This window comes from Phyllostomus hastatus, unplaced genomic scaffold (assembly GCF_019186645.2).
Source record: "Phyllostomus hastatus isolate PE091 unplaced genomic scaffold, TTU_PhHast_1.1 phas_contig_38, whole genome shotgun sequence".
Lineage (NCBI taxonomy): Eukaryota > Metazoa > Chordata > Mammalia > Chiroptera > Phyllostomidae > Phyllostomus > Phyllostomus hastatus.
In genome coordinates this window covers 20,062,401-20,076,654 of record NW_025333869.1, presented here as the reverse complement: position 1 = coordinate 20,076,654, position 14,254 = coordinate 20,062,401, and the positions used below count along the sequence as shown (strand labels likewise).

General features: G+C 42.5%; 1 protein-coding gene across 33 annotated transcripts in view; it reads right to left on the bottom strand.

Moving 5' to 3' along the window:
• KCNMA1 (potassium calcium-activated channel subfamily M alpha 1) overlaps positions 1-14,254 on the bottom strand; it is a 739,251-nt gene that overhangs the window by 351,102 nt on the left and 373,895 nt on the right. For all 33 annotated transcript variants that reach the window (XM_045841891.1, XM_045841892.1, XM_045841893.1 and 30 more), the window contains exon 3: positions 10,143-10,204. In XM_045841891.1, the coding sequence (XP_045697847.1) occupies positions 10,143-10,204 (62 nt within the window). The remainder of the gene's footprint in view (positions 1-10,142; positions 10,205-14,254) is intronic.

Genomic DNA, 14,254 nt, shown 5'->3' with positions numbered 1-14,254 from the left:
GTTTTTCCAAAATTCAGCAGAAAAGCAATCGTTTTAGTTTTTTTTATTGTTTACATATCCATATACCCATCATTTAAAATGTTGGGTTGCTTAAGCTAGTATTTCCCAAAGTCAAGGCATAAGACATGGTTTGAAAGGAAATGTTTATTTTTATTTTTATGAGATGACACTGGGAGGGGTATGGTGCAAGGTATCTGTCTCTGGGCATGTTTTCTCATCTGTGAAAACTTCCAGATGAATGGGGCTGACAGGAAGGGAGGAAACAGGGCCAACTTCTCCATCAGGCAAGGCGGACACAGTGTCTGAGGCCCACCAGACTTCTAGGGACCCATGAAGATGTCTTAATTTGAATTTGTTTAAAGTGAGAAGAAAAAAGTAGCTATAATATAATGAACATGTAATAATGACTCCAGCCTGGATAATACTCATCTTTATATAAACACAGTCATAAGATATAACTATTAATATTCTTTATGAAGAAAAGAACCCTGAAGGGACAAGCAATAGAGCTCATGAAAATCCAGTGTGGCCCTCCAGGCAAATGCCCATCTCCAGACAACATCTCTGGGTGGGCTGCAGCTGCCTGGTGGGACAGCACAGCCTCACCCAGCCACGACTTTCCTCCCCACCACATCCCTGGATATTCTGCATGTGTCAAGTTCATAAGCAAGTCCTCTGAAAGGCATATTGTCCCTGACCTAGGTTTCAAAAAGATGGAATAGATTTGATTCACTCAGTCACTTCTGGAAATTTCCAAATCAAAGTTTCCAAAGGTTTTGATCATGTGCATATGGAGATCAGGTATTTTGTCACCCAAGCCAGTTTCCCTGTCTAATTCTATTATGATATCTTTGAAACATTCTCAATCCTGAACCTCAGTAGTTGATTTCAAGGTAGGGCTTCAATGGACTCAGCACACACTGGAAATAAAGCTAACAGATCAAAGTGCAGGCAGTCACGACAGCCCTTCTGTGGGGTCCTGGAGTCTGAGGGGAGACTAAGTTTTCTGTCTCCTCAGTTCAAAGCCTACCCAGAGCCAAAACACTCCATCAACATCTTTTTAGCTTCTCAACCTTCAGCTTAACTATCATCAATGCTCTTGTTAGTACCTCATGAGAGATTGCCCAGTGATATTTCATTCTCACCTTGTTTTGTTACCTTATCTTTCCTATATTTTGGCTGGACTTCCTGATACATAGATAGATTAGATACAGATGCAGAGAGAGACAGAGATATAGATACAGATAGAGATAGAGATAATCTTAATGGAAATGACACATTCTTATACATAGTATATGATATTCCCCAATACCTAACAAAATGCCCTGGACACAGTCAGTACTTCATAGAGATCTATGGCTCTCAGTGTCATCCTTGTTATTACAATGAGATTGCTTGCTAATCTCCTCATGCTATCTTTACCACTGGTGCATAGGTGAGACAGGATTGTCCCCTATACACACACACACTTACATTCCCTTCTCCCAAATTCTGGAAACAGTAACATATGCATTAAAAAGTCCCAACGGCTTTTTACTGTGAGGGATCCTTACTATAAGGGACTCTATTTTTAAACCACAAATGACTCATAAATGACCAGGGTCTCCCCAAAGCTGTAACTTGTCAGGCTGTCAAGAAGAAGGACAAGGGAATAAAAGCAAAGACAGAGGTCACATCTCCATTCCTGTCTGCAGCCCATAAATCCAGTGCTGAAGCCATAATAGTTGGTCCCATACCTCAGCACAACCATGGCTGTGTTTAGCATGAGCTCTACCCTTGTGTTTTCATTAAACTGTTCTGTGCTCTAACCCTTCCCTCCAGTTGGCTCCCACCCTTATCTCCCAGCAGATGCTGATTGCACACCTGGTGGTGACTTCAGGTGAAGGACCAGTGCTGTGCAATGGGAAGGAGATCCAGCCAACTCATGGTATAAGCACATGCTCTTTCAGAAGACATAACTGATTGACTGGACTCAGAAGGGGATGCGCTTTCTTCATTTTCCCTGGAATAATCATTTTTTAAAAAGAAGCAAGAAGGCTAAGATGGTCTCAGATAACTTAAAGTCTTTTTAAATTCTGGGGATGATGAGAAAACAAGAAATAATTCATTCTGATTTTCGAAGATAGAGTAGATATGATTTATAGACAGTTATCAGACTGTTTTTACAGGAGACACAACTGAGTAATTGTGCAAACACCCTCCAAAGTAATGCATAATAAATTCCAAACAGACCAAACCAATGAGTTTCAGCCTTGTTAACCTTCCACAACAGAGATGAACTCTTACTTCCATTTCTGAAATAGTACATGGAAAAAAAAAAGAGTTGCAGGATCATGAAACCTAGAAATTCAAGACCACTTGCCAAGGAGGATGAACTGAAGTTAGCCCAAGGAGCCACCTGGCTGGGTTTGATTTTCTCTACCTGAGATCATCTCTGTCCTAAATTTCCCTCCATGATGACATCCTGAAACTCCAGAACTAGCATAAAAAGTCATGATTTGCTTCAGTATTCAATGGATAACACTCGCTGTCACATCTTTGATCATGATTTATTTCTTAGAAAAAAAAACATGAGATCAAGTAGACAAGGGCCTGGACTGAGAGGCAAGGGCTCTCTGGCTTCTGGCTTTAGTTCTGTATGTGGCTGCTTGGGTGACCTTGAGCGGGCCACTTAGCCCTCATTCTGCAGGACAGAATGCTGAGGCACAGGGAACAGTGGCACCAGTTGAATTCTGGCACCTCTTCAAATTCTAACATTTTATCCTACATTTGTCTTATGCAGCCAACCTGGAAGGTCTAGCGCCATTTTCTCTCCCATTCCTAACATAGTCCCTGATTTTTCCAAGGAAATGTCAAAGATAAGCAGTTTCCTTCTGGATGCTGCTGCATGTGGTACCTATGTATCACCTGCACAAAGGGAAATAAGCAAGGAAGCAGAGACCCCCTCAAGGGTGTGTGTGGGGGGAGGGCACTCACCAACTTCGCATATTCTCCACCCCTCTTGTCTTCAGGTTTATACCTAATCAATGAGAGGATGGCAATTCAGAAAACGGGATGAGCCCTGGCTGGTATAGCTCAGTGGATTGAGTGCAGGCTGCGAACCAAAGTGTCGCAGGTTTGATCCCCAGTCAGGGTACGTGCCTGGGTTGTAGGCTATGACCCCCAGCAACCGCACATTGATGTTTCTCTCTCTCTCTTTCTCCCTCCTTTCTCTCTCTAAAAATGAATAAATAAAATCTTTTTAAAAAAAAGAAAAAGAAAAAAAAGAAAACGGGATGAGGTGAAATGTTTGAGTTAGGGTCTTTCCCAAATCAGAGGACCAAGTGTTACCATGAAAGGTTAGATTCTGAAAGGGAACAAGGACCTGCCACTGGGAGTTATTTACAGCCCCTTAGCCCCTCAGGGGCTCCTGTTCCCCCACCTCCAGTGGGCTCAGCAACTCCACCACCTGACCTTCCATTCTTTCAACAGCTGCTGGCTCTCCTGTTGTATTCCCTTCACAGATGTGCAGAGCTGCTCTGAACATCCTGCCCTTGAACTTTCTCTACCCATAATTTTCCAAACCAAAGCCTGGCAATAAAAGTGTCAGGGAGGGATGAAGAAAACTGGGGGGAGTATTTAAAAGGGAAAGAAAAGAATAGGGAGATGCTTTACACACACAGTGATTTGTGTTGACTTCCTCAATAGAGGTTAAGTACATGGCATGACTTCTCAAAAAAGACACAAGGCAGAGAGTGGGAGCAAAGTGGGATTCTTCCTTGCTCAGAATCCTACCTTGAAAGACCCTGTTCCCTAAAGAAACCGGGCACAGAATGAGACAGCCTTCTTATTTCTGCCTTGTGCTGCCTCACTGTTCATGATGCATGGCCTAGGGTATGATAATGGTGATAGTTACAGTAGTGCTCACTGTACCTTACAGTTTACAGTGCATTGTCATGGAGGTGATCTCTGCTGACCTCACAGCTCTGCCAGGTGCCTGCCAGGAGGCTGGACTTGTGGGAGGCACTGTGTCAACACCTGAGTGCACAGTTACTACAAACAAGACTGGAGGAGGAAGCTGGATATATTAAAATCATTTTAAAGGCCTCCACTGAAATGTCTTTGGGACCAAATTTTCCTGGAGTCCATTGGTTTGGTAATACTAACTTCCTAGGCACACAACTAAATTCTGCAACTCCCCCAAAGAGATGAAAGCCTCCTTCTAATGGGAAGCAGGGACTCTGTCATTAGCTAGTAGGTTGGCCAAAAAGTCCATTACATTTTTTCCATGCATGGCTCTAGTAGTGCTTAGCTGTCTTCAATTTCATCCAAAACAATTTTGTTAGCTTGTATTGTGACAGCTGTCCTATCAGCATGCATTTAAAAAACATTAACATTGGTGAATTTTTGTGCAGGCATTTTAATATTAAAGATGGAAGAAAATAAGCAACATATTCAGTGTATTATGCTTTATTATTTTCAAGAAAGGTAAAAACACAACAGAAATGCAAAAAAAAAAAAAAGATCTGCGCAGAATATCAAGAAGGTGCTATGGCTGATCCAACATGTCAAAGTGGTTTCTTAAGTTTTTTGGCGCTATTGACATTTTAGCCAAATAATTGTTTGCTGTGGAGCTCCCATATGCACTGGGAGATGTTTAGCAGCACTCCTTGCCTCTCCCCACTGGAACCCAACAGTAGGAGACAGCAGACATACTCAAAATATCCACACCAATAAAGTTACCAGTAAAAATGAAAAATGTGGCTTTTATCTTGCGGAAAATAGCATAACGGACTTTTTGGCCAACCCAGTATGTTAATGTGCCAAATAACAGGCATGGAGAGCTAGGTAAGGATGGGATCACAAAGGGCCTTTCCATCTGGAAAGAATCCCTTCAATGGGAAGACCCCTTGATAAACAAGCATTTCTCCTTTGTCTTTGCTAATTTGACCCTGTTCCATCACAAAGCACTGCTTCTCCCCTGAGATAAAAAAGAACTGAGTCTTATTAAGCCAAAATGGGAGAAATGAATCAAAGTCCAAAGAGATGTCAGATGGAACATGTCCCATGTCATAGGGAGAAAACTGCAACAGGGCCCTTATAAGCACTGCTGACTTTCAAACTTGGTCCCAAAGATGAGAAATGAGGAGATGGAGAACAAAAGGGAAAACAAGGCAAGAGAGTCAGCAGGATGAGGTGGAGGGACCTCTCAGTCTTACAACTTCTCATCAAACCCATTTAATCACTTCCTCAATCTGGGATCTCAGTTCTTGACACCTGGAAGGGAGATGATGCCTTGAGATATGCTGGATTCAAATTCTGGTTCCACAATTTATTAGCTATGTGGTTTTGGGCCAATGTTGCAGCTTTGGCTTCCTCATCTGTAAAGTGGGAATGCTGTAATTCCTACTCTATCAAGTTGTTAGACTTCTGTGGGATTGTATGTATTATTTAGTTTAAAGTGCTTAGCACTATACTTCACAAAAAGCACATGATCAGTGAATATTATTCTCCCCAACCACCTGCCCCTCTCTTTTTGAGGAGAATGTCTAGGCTGGGGAAGAGAGAGAGCCTGGCATGGGAAGACTGGGACAGGTATAATAGTTGAGTGACTGGCCATTTCTGCTAAAGCTCTGGGTATCCTTAGTGCCAGTTTCTTTATCAGAGACTATAACAGTCCGGTCAATTTCTATTGCTATCTTAAAAGCAGTTTTCCTTGACCGTAACTAACCATAGCAATTTTACAATGTGAAAAATAGTCACTTGGCATTATCACACTGAAGATGTTTCAAATGAATGATTGGACACAAAATGAATGAATTACTCAATACAAACTTAAAATTTTAAAGACTAGGGCAAGACCATTTTCACATCGAAACCACACTGTTTCCCTGGAACCCAGCCCTTAAATTAGATGTCTCTCCAAAATGTGTGCTGCTGTTTCCCCCTCTTTCCTAATGAGTGCATCCCCCAAAGCACTGCTGATACCAGGAGCCAAGAGAAAGCAGTAGGCACCCCCCACTGTGTATCAGCCATTTTGGAGCAAATAAAGTCATTAAGGAAAATTTTAACAATGTATAACCTTTCAGCTTTACTCTGCTAACAGCAGGTAGCTTGCCTTTCAGAGACAGGAGTCTGCATTGAAGTCACCAGTAAGCAGGAGTTGACCTTCATTTTCAGTATATGCAGGATTAAATATTCATAATTCATGTAACTATAGCATAAAAAGTAGCAGACTTTAAACATGAATCAAAGGAATAAATATCTTCACACAGGTGAGTCATCCTATCCCAGAATGCCCCTGAAAAAAGTGCAAAGAAGCAAGGGTCCTGAGTTTTTTTCTTTTCCAACTTTCTCTTGAAGTTCTAGAAGCAGCAGGAACTGCTGCATAATGCAATCCATGGGTGCTGACCTCACACTGACATCTTGGGGCTTTTTTCCTTATCTATTAGGGAAAAATTATTGCTCCTTTGTCAAAGGGAGGAGACAGGAAGGGATGGAACCAGTCACAGTGACATTATCACCCACAAAACATCTAAATAACTTTTGACTTAGTTGTACATTTTTTTAAAAAACCTTTGCTTCTTGGAGTTATCAGAGTGTAAGAAGAAAGGGTTGGTTGGTGTAAGCACTGGGAGACATAGGAATTAGGAGTTGGAGTGGGGTGTGCCTTAAACTGGGCACAGCGGCTTTAAAAAGAATGACAAAGAAATGTAGTTCTTTTCTTTTGGACAGTAACTGTCTCATGTGGCTAACTTAAGGGGACCTCCTGGGGGCTGGGATTACTGTGTGTGGCAGGCTTAATGCATCTCTGTATCTATTAAGGAATTGGCATTGACATCTAGCCAAAGATTTGGTGGAACAGCTATCCTCTGCTTGGGTGTTTCTAGAGAGTCTACCACTGCGATGATGAAGCATAATTTTAACACAGTTTAATGTACTTCTCTTTGGCTTTCAACTCCAGAAATTGCAAGAATAATCGGTCTTAGCTAGATAGTAATCACTCGATGTTGCACAAGTGGTTCTTCTGTGGTGATCACTCTAGGAAAATTAAGACCCAAAGAAGAGCCTCTCAAAGCCTTACTGCTCAGGGACTACCTTGGCCTGACAACAGAAAGGCAAACACGTGTAGTTGAGAACATATTTGGAAATAACCTAGCCACTGCCTCTTGATAGTAAAATAAGCAGGAAGGGTTAAAAAGATCATACACCCATTACTTATGACACTTATCTGAAGTGCCTTCCTCATCTGCTGCCCCACACAAGTGGAATGACCACCCAGACCACCTATCCTCTTGTACAACCTGAACTGGCCTGTCTTGACACTAAACCTGCAGAGTGTCACACCTTGAACTTGTGTTGCTGGGGTATTCCCCACCATCTAGGGGAGGCCAGCTCTGATTAAAACTTATCGAAACAAGCCGTTTCTTAGGCAATGTCTGCCCAATTAGGACCACACAAGGGAAAGTCTATGGATTGTGTTTTAAGTTACTTATTAATCTGAAGGGTATAAATACTAACTCAACTTCAATGGAAGAATGGGGGGTACTTTTTTCCAGAATGATGACTTTATATAAATTCCAAGAAGTTTAAAGCTTTCTTTCGGAGATGCCCATTTCTTTCCAAGTGGCCAGCAACACCACTAGTGTGTAAAACCAATGACAGTTTTGAATGAAAAAAGAAGAACTTTAAGAATTAACAGCCTGCTTTCTTCCCCGATTTCCATTTGCATTTTATGTGTGGATAGAACTTCATTTTATCTTGTTCTCTTTGCCTGTAGTTTGCCTAATAGATTGTTTTTATTTTTTTATCCCTGGGACTCTGTAGACTTATCATAAAGGTCACTTTATAGATTCCACTTTAATTCTTCCCCTTACTTAAACATGTTTGCTGGCTGCCCCCATAAAGACAGCAGATTTCTTGGTATTGACTCTGCCCATCAGGGCACCCACAGGACAGCACAGTAGTATATGGTGTCAGAACCAAAAGAAGTAATGCAAATGAAAAGCAGAAAGGGCTACGTAAAGGCACACAAGTTTTTCTTATGTACAAAATCTCTCTATGCCAAATCACACAGTCTAGTGACGAAGAAGAAAGACCAAGTTTAGGATGAGGCTAGGCTAGTCCCCAGGGGGAGTGAGGACAGTCTTGGTTCTCAGACTACTCGAACTTTTGCTGGGAAAAGCTGAGAACAGAATGGAAGGTGCATCCTTGGAATAAACTTGCTGCAAGTCCATAAAAGAACCTGAACCTGAGAGGACCCACAATGCCAGCTTCCCCAAGGCTTAGCACAATCAGAACAAAATCCAAAGGGCACTGCGGGAGTGTAGGGCATCCAAGGAAAAGGGTTTTGCCCGTGGAAGTCCGCCAGGATCAAAGTGCGCAAGACTGCTTCACAGTAGATGCTGTAAAGAAGTACACAACTCAGACCCATCCAACGAGAGTATTTTATTTAACTGAGAAATACAGAGGAGCAGGAAGGGAGGCAAAGGAAAGAAGGTGCTGAGGCATCTGTCCTCCTAACCAAGAGCCACACTTGCCTCCACGTAAGGCTTGCTCGGTCTAGGGCATACAAACCACATGCCCAAACCCATGTACTGAGCCCCGGCATGGAAGTTGGCAGGGTTGCATCCCCAGGAATATGAGAACACTGCTCACACCTGGGGAGAGAATGGAGAAATAAGACCAGGGGCTTTAAAAGATCTTTGCTTCCATTCAAATAAGATCAAAATTATTAAGCGTAGATATTTAGAAGGGGCTTACCTTCAATGACATCCCACTTGGAGTTTTCCAAATTGAAAAGCTCTTCTTCTCTTTCTTGGCCAGGAAGAGCTGATGGAGAAGTGTGATGAATCTTGTCTCCTGGAGAACTTTTAAAGGCCCCTCCACCTAAGATGGTGAGGGCAGCCCAGCCTCATGAGTGGGGATGGACTGAAGGGCCTGATAGTCTCAGACAAGGCTGATTCCCAGAGACAAGTAATTGGAGATGATACTTTCTTTATCTTCCCTAACATGACATTTTGGTCTTGGCATCCATGTGCACAAAATCCTTAGGCTGGTGATGAGATGCCTCTGAGAAATTCAGAGTTTAGGTGTGTATGAAAGTATTACCATCCTGAGCTACAGAAAAAGAACACATGCTCAGAATTCAGAAACATCAGGGCCTGTGCCAACAGGAACATGAAGGAGGTTTCCTGGGGTCTGACTCTAGTATCCAGTCATACCAGGGATAGAGCTCAAGGAGTAAGAAACACTCTCATAGTAAAAAGGGCAAACAGAGCTCAAGGCCACTGTCCAGTGTCAAGTTCATGTCACCACAGAAGGGCCGGTAGGGCCAGCACAGTTCCAGTTTCCCAGGTGCTGTCAGCTTCAAGATTGCTATAGAATAGTTGGAACAAATGATTCTTGCAGGGGTGATGCCTGCAGGAACCAGGGCAGACCTGGCCACGCCTAGCCACTCTGCTCAGTGACTTCTGCCTCCTACAAAGCCTTTACCATCTGTCACATGGACCCCACCACAGGCCCACCGTGAAGCAGCAGTTCACCCTGCAGGCACCTGAGGATCTTCATGAGTGTCCACTCCAGAAATTCTCAGATGGCCATGGTCCTCCACCTCTGGGAGTCATCATGAACTCCTCTGTCCCATCTCCTTACCTTCCCAAGTCAAGAAGCACCAGCAGGCAATGCTTCAGCTGAATATTTGGTTGGTGGGATAGTATAGCACTTTCTAACTGACCGTGAATAACATTAAAGCATTGGAAACTCTTAAAGAGGGAAGAACCCTCACACCTCGGCAAGAATAGCTCAGCCCCTCACCCGTTGGACACTATAACTTCTCAGAGGTTGCAAATGCACATCCAAGCCTCTTGACATCTTCAGTGCAAATGCTTCATCAGGAAATAGCTATTTAAAAATAAATGGTACCCAGCAAAATGGCTTGAACTCAGATACCCTTCTTTCCCTCTCATAGCCAGCAGAATCCTTCCTTGTGAGAGCTTGCATTCCCATTCAGAAAATCGGCACAAACAGCTCTGCCTTCCCCAAAGGTCTTCCACACTCAGGAGGTTCTTGTAAAGCTCGGTGTTAAAGTAAATCACTGATCGATGTAAAGGCTCATGACTGTGTTAGAAACAGAGGGCACGACAATGAATTTGAATACTCACTTTGACGAATCTATGAAGTATATTACAAGTGCACCAATGCTGAGAGCAAAGACTAAGACAACCTGCAAAACAAGAGAAAAATGCTGTCACTTAAGGGCTGAACAACACCGGGATGTTTATTTTTTAATTTTACGACACATGTCATAGCCACAGCTCAGAAACATGGTGCCAACTGCCATCTGGGGCCTGCCTGGAAATCTCACGCCCTTGCCCCCTGGTGTGGGCTCCTTACTTTGCGGTGGGCAGCAATCTCACTGCTGGCCCACAGGAGTTGGGGCAGACTCCTGCATCCTAGGCTCCGGCTTTTTATTTGGCCCTGTTACCTCAGGGTGAAGCTTATTCACAACTGAAGTTAAAACACTTCAGTGGGTAAAGAGCAGGTAAAATTTTGGAGTGATATAATTTTCATACTATATGCAATCTAGGCCCCAAGGGCACTCAAATACAGGAATACCAACTTTTAACAGCTTTAATGAGGTATAATTTACATACCATAAAACTCACCCATTTTAAACATACAATGCAATCAATGACTTTGAATGACTTTACCAAGCTGTGCAGCCATCACTGTGCTGTAGCTTCAGAACATTTTTGTCCTGTCAAGAACATCCTGTGTGCCCATAACAGGTAGTTCCCATTCCCACCCCAGCCCTAGACACTCACTAATTCACTTTGTTTCTGCATGAAAAATATCAATTGAAAAGCATGACTTTAGACTGGACTTCACATGGTGAACACACAGTGTACAGATGATGTATTAGATAACTGTATACCTAAAACCTATATAATTCTATTAAACAATGTCACACCAAAAATTTAATAACGATTTTTCACAGATCCTATTATTTCTAGAACCAAGCATACTTTCTCTTTCCCACTGATTTCTGGAAGCCAGGAACATCTGGCTATAGCTTTGTTCTTTCAGCGCCTAACAGTTCATCCAGGCAAATGAGTAAGTCCTTTAGATAGAGAGGGTCTTATAATGTTGATCTCAAGTTGTATTTGTTTCAATAAACTTATAGTAAAATATAGGGGGAAAAGAAAAGCACAAATTTGGTGCTTCTACAAACATCCATGCGTGGGGGTGGAGGAGAGTTCTAAGTATTTTAGAAACCACTTAGGTGAAGGACACCAAATAAGGAAACACATGAGGCCAGCTATATGGAAATCCTCACTCTCCTTCACACTCTTCGCTCAAAAGTAATCACCTTTGATAGAAAAGACAGGTGGGCATCTCCTTTGCCCAGACAGGTGGGTGGGTCAGAGGATACCTGTCACACGAAAGTCCATCAAATGAATATGTAGCAGATCGGGCTGATACTGACACCTCTCTGCTTGCTCAACATTCTAATTTGTTGATTTAATCTTTCACAGAGGAGAGTAGTGGTCCAGTTCAAAGGATGTTCAAATATAAAACAGCCACTAAGAGTTAATGATTATTAGCCTTGAGAACAAAAATAAACACCACCACCACACACAATGCCAGAGGACCACAAATACCTTTCAGACCTGCGAATATTCTAAAGGGACTAGAAATTGAAAGGGGTTAGAAGTATCGGTCTCCTCAGAGTATCTGTTAATATCCCTCTGGCACTGGCTGTGGGATAAATTCCAGTTTATGAAAAGATTAGGTAAAATTAAGCCATGTGTGTGCATGTGGGTGGGTCACTCACACATACCTGTACTTGTGTGTGCACCACAGTGGCTGGCAGAGAATGAAATCTGCATATTCATTTTGAATAATTGAAAACTCTGTGGAGCTACTGGGGAGGGATGGCGAGCTACACACTAAAAGCTGACAGGTGAAACAACTGGACACTGTGAAAGGGTTATGTAGTTCCACAGCACTTGATAAATTATCCATATGAGAAGAAGTGTTAAGACACCACTGGGGCCAATTTTATTCTTCAGTTTTATTCAACTCTAAAACATGTCCCACTTGAATCCAAGAAAACTCCTGCAGTCTGTCAGTAATTACCATGAACCCAGTGCAAAACCACCGGCAGCTCACCTCAGCCTCTCCCTTCACACACATTTGTTCATTCATTCATTCATTCATTCATTCACTCATTCCTTGCACAGTTATGCACGGAAAAACCTCCCACACAAAAAAACACAAATAGTCCTCTGCTTTTCCCTTTATTATCTGAATGAGGCAATAAAACAAATAGCTTAAGATTAATTCTGATCTGTGCTATTTCTGAGACAAGCAGTTAGATCCTAGCCCTGACCTCATTCTCAAAATGCTGCAAAGAGAAGGGGTTTGGCCAGTACAGAGGGGAAGGACCTCTTCTTCATTCATAAACAGATGATTCAAAACTAATCTCTGTCAATTTGGCTGTGTGTGCGTGCATGTGTATGAATGCTGAGCCTCAGTCAAGCTGCAGACACAGGCTTATTCCATTAAAAGCTAGAGAGGAAAGGAGGAGAAAGTGGGGGTGACAGGGGGGAATGCATGGAGAGAGGAGAGGAGGAGAAAAAGGAAAGAAGTCCTTGCAAATGGCATCTACATCATTCTGAAATGAGTTCAAAATCCACGCTCTCCTGCAGTGGCGATGATTTCCCAGCCTTGGGAAAGGCCAAAGTAGCTGACACTAGTTTCTCCCAGGGCCTCCCACTGGCCCTGTGATAGAAAATAGCATGCAGCTTACTTAAGCAAATCAGCCAGTGACAGGAGGGAGGGAATCCTGCTATCCTCTTAAGATGCAAACTCAAATATCAGCATCTCTCTAGTAAGGCAAGGGAGGTAAGACATGCCGAAGACAGATACCTCCAAATCTTCAGCAACTAAAGATTCTGCTGAGTGGGCCCCTGCTTGGGTCCTAATCTTCAGCTGGAAGGCCTTCTCTCAAGGACGTACAGGTTGCTCAGACTCTCCTGCCTACCCACCTGCCTCCAGACATGAAATGATCGATGGGCAGAAGATCTGTTTCTCCATATTGAAACAACTGTGCATGTGATTTTTAAACTTGCTAAATGCCTCTTTATCATGTCAGGCTTGATTACACTGTCAGCCTGGATCCAAGTGCTACAGAAAATAAATAGGTCCTTTAGATTTGGCCATGAAAACAGGAATCCAACAGAGATTCATCTTCTACAAGCCTTAGCAAAGGATGCATTCTCTCTTTCTCTCATCTTTAAATAAAGATCAGTTTTACTCTACAAAATGTTATACTTTAGCCAAAAATGGTAATAGTTATGTTATAGAGTACCCCTAAATAATCATCTAAGTATTTATTCCACATCTGCAATGCATCAAGCGCTAGGAAAAACAAAAGAAAAATGTCCACTTGGAGTCATAAAATACAATCCTTTCTAAAGTAATCCTTACATAGATAAATCCGATGCTAGTATCTAATCAGTGTTCAATTGTGTGGTATTGGTCTGATCAATACATAAGCTATTGATTTGGTGTAGCATACCTGAAGGAGAAGCTAGGAACAGTAGGGACAGGGGTTCTTGTCCCAATATTATCCTCAGACTGTCCCTTCTTCCTACATGTTGTGTCTCCTCAGTAGGAAGATGGCCATGGGGAGTCCATCCACATGTTTCCATGGTCCAAAGGATAAGGGACACTGAGGCCCCAAGGACACAATATGATGAGGCCAAGAAAAGCAGGGAATCTGAGACAGGAAAACACCCTTTAGCAGCTGAGTCACAGAGTACCCCTTACAATGACCAAGCACTCTATAAAGCACCATCTAAAACAAGAGCTTGTGAATGTAGTCTGACCAAGGCGATAATGTCAGCATGTCCCCTCAGGGTACATCTTGCACTGACCTTCACTAGAACCTGTACAGTCTTTCTAACTTTTCATAGTCTGAGTTACCTTGGCTACTTTGCATGGTGCTAACTGCCATATTCTTCCATTTATTGAAAACACACATAGGCTGTATGGTAATACTCAGTACTGAGTGATGTTTACAGAGTTCCAGATTCCTAAAAATAAAATTAATTTGATAAATGTCATTGAAAAAATGATGCTTGTGAGTCATCTATTTTCAAAACTCCAAGAGCAAACATGACGTGTTTGCACAGAAGAATGCTAAGAACACACACACACAGTGTACTAAAAGAATGCCTGTCCCTAATACCTGCCACCGGGAGAGCAT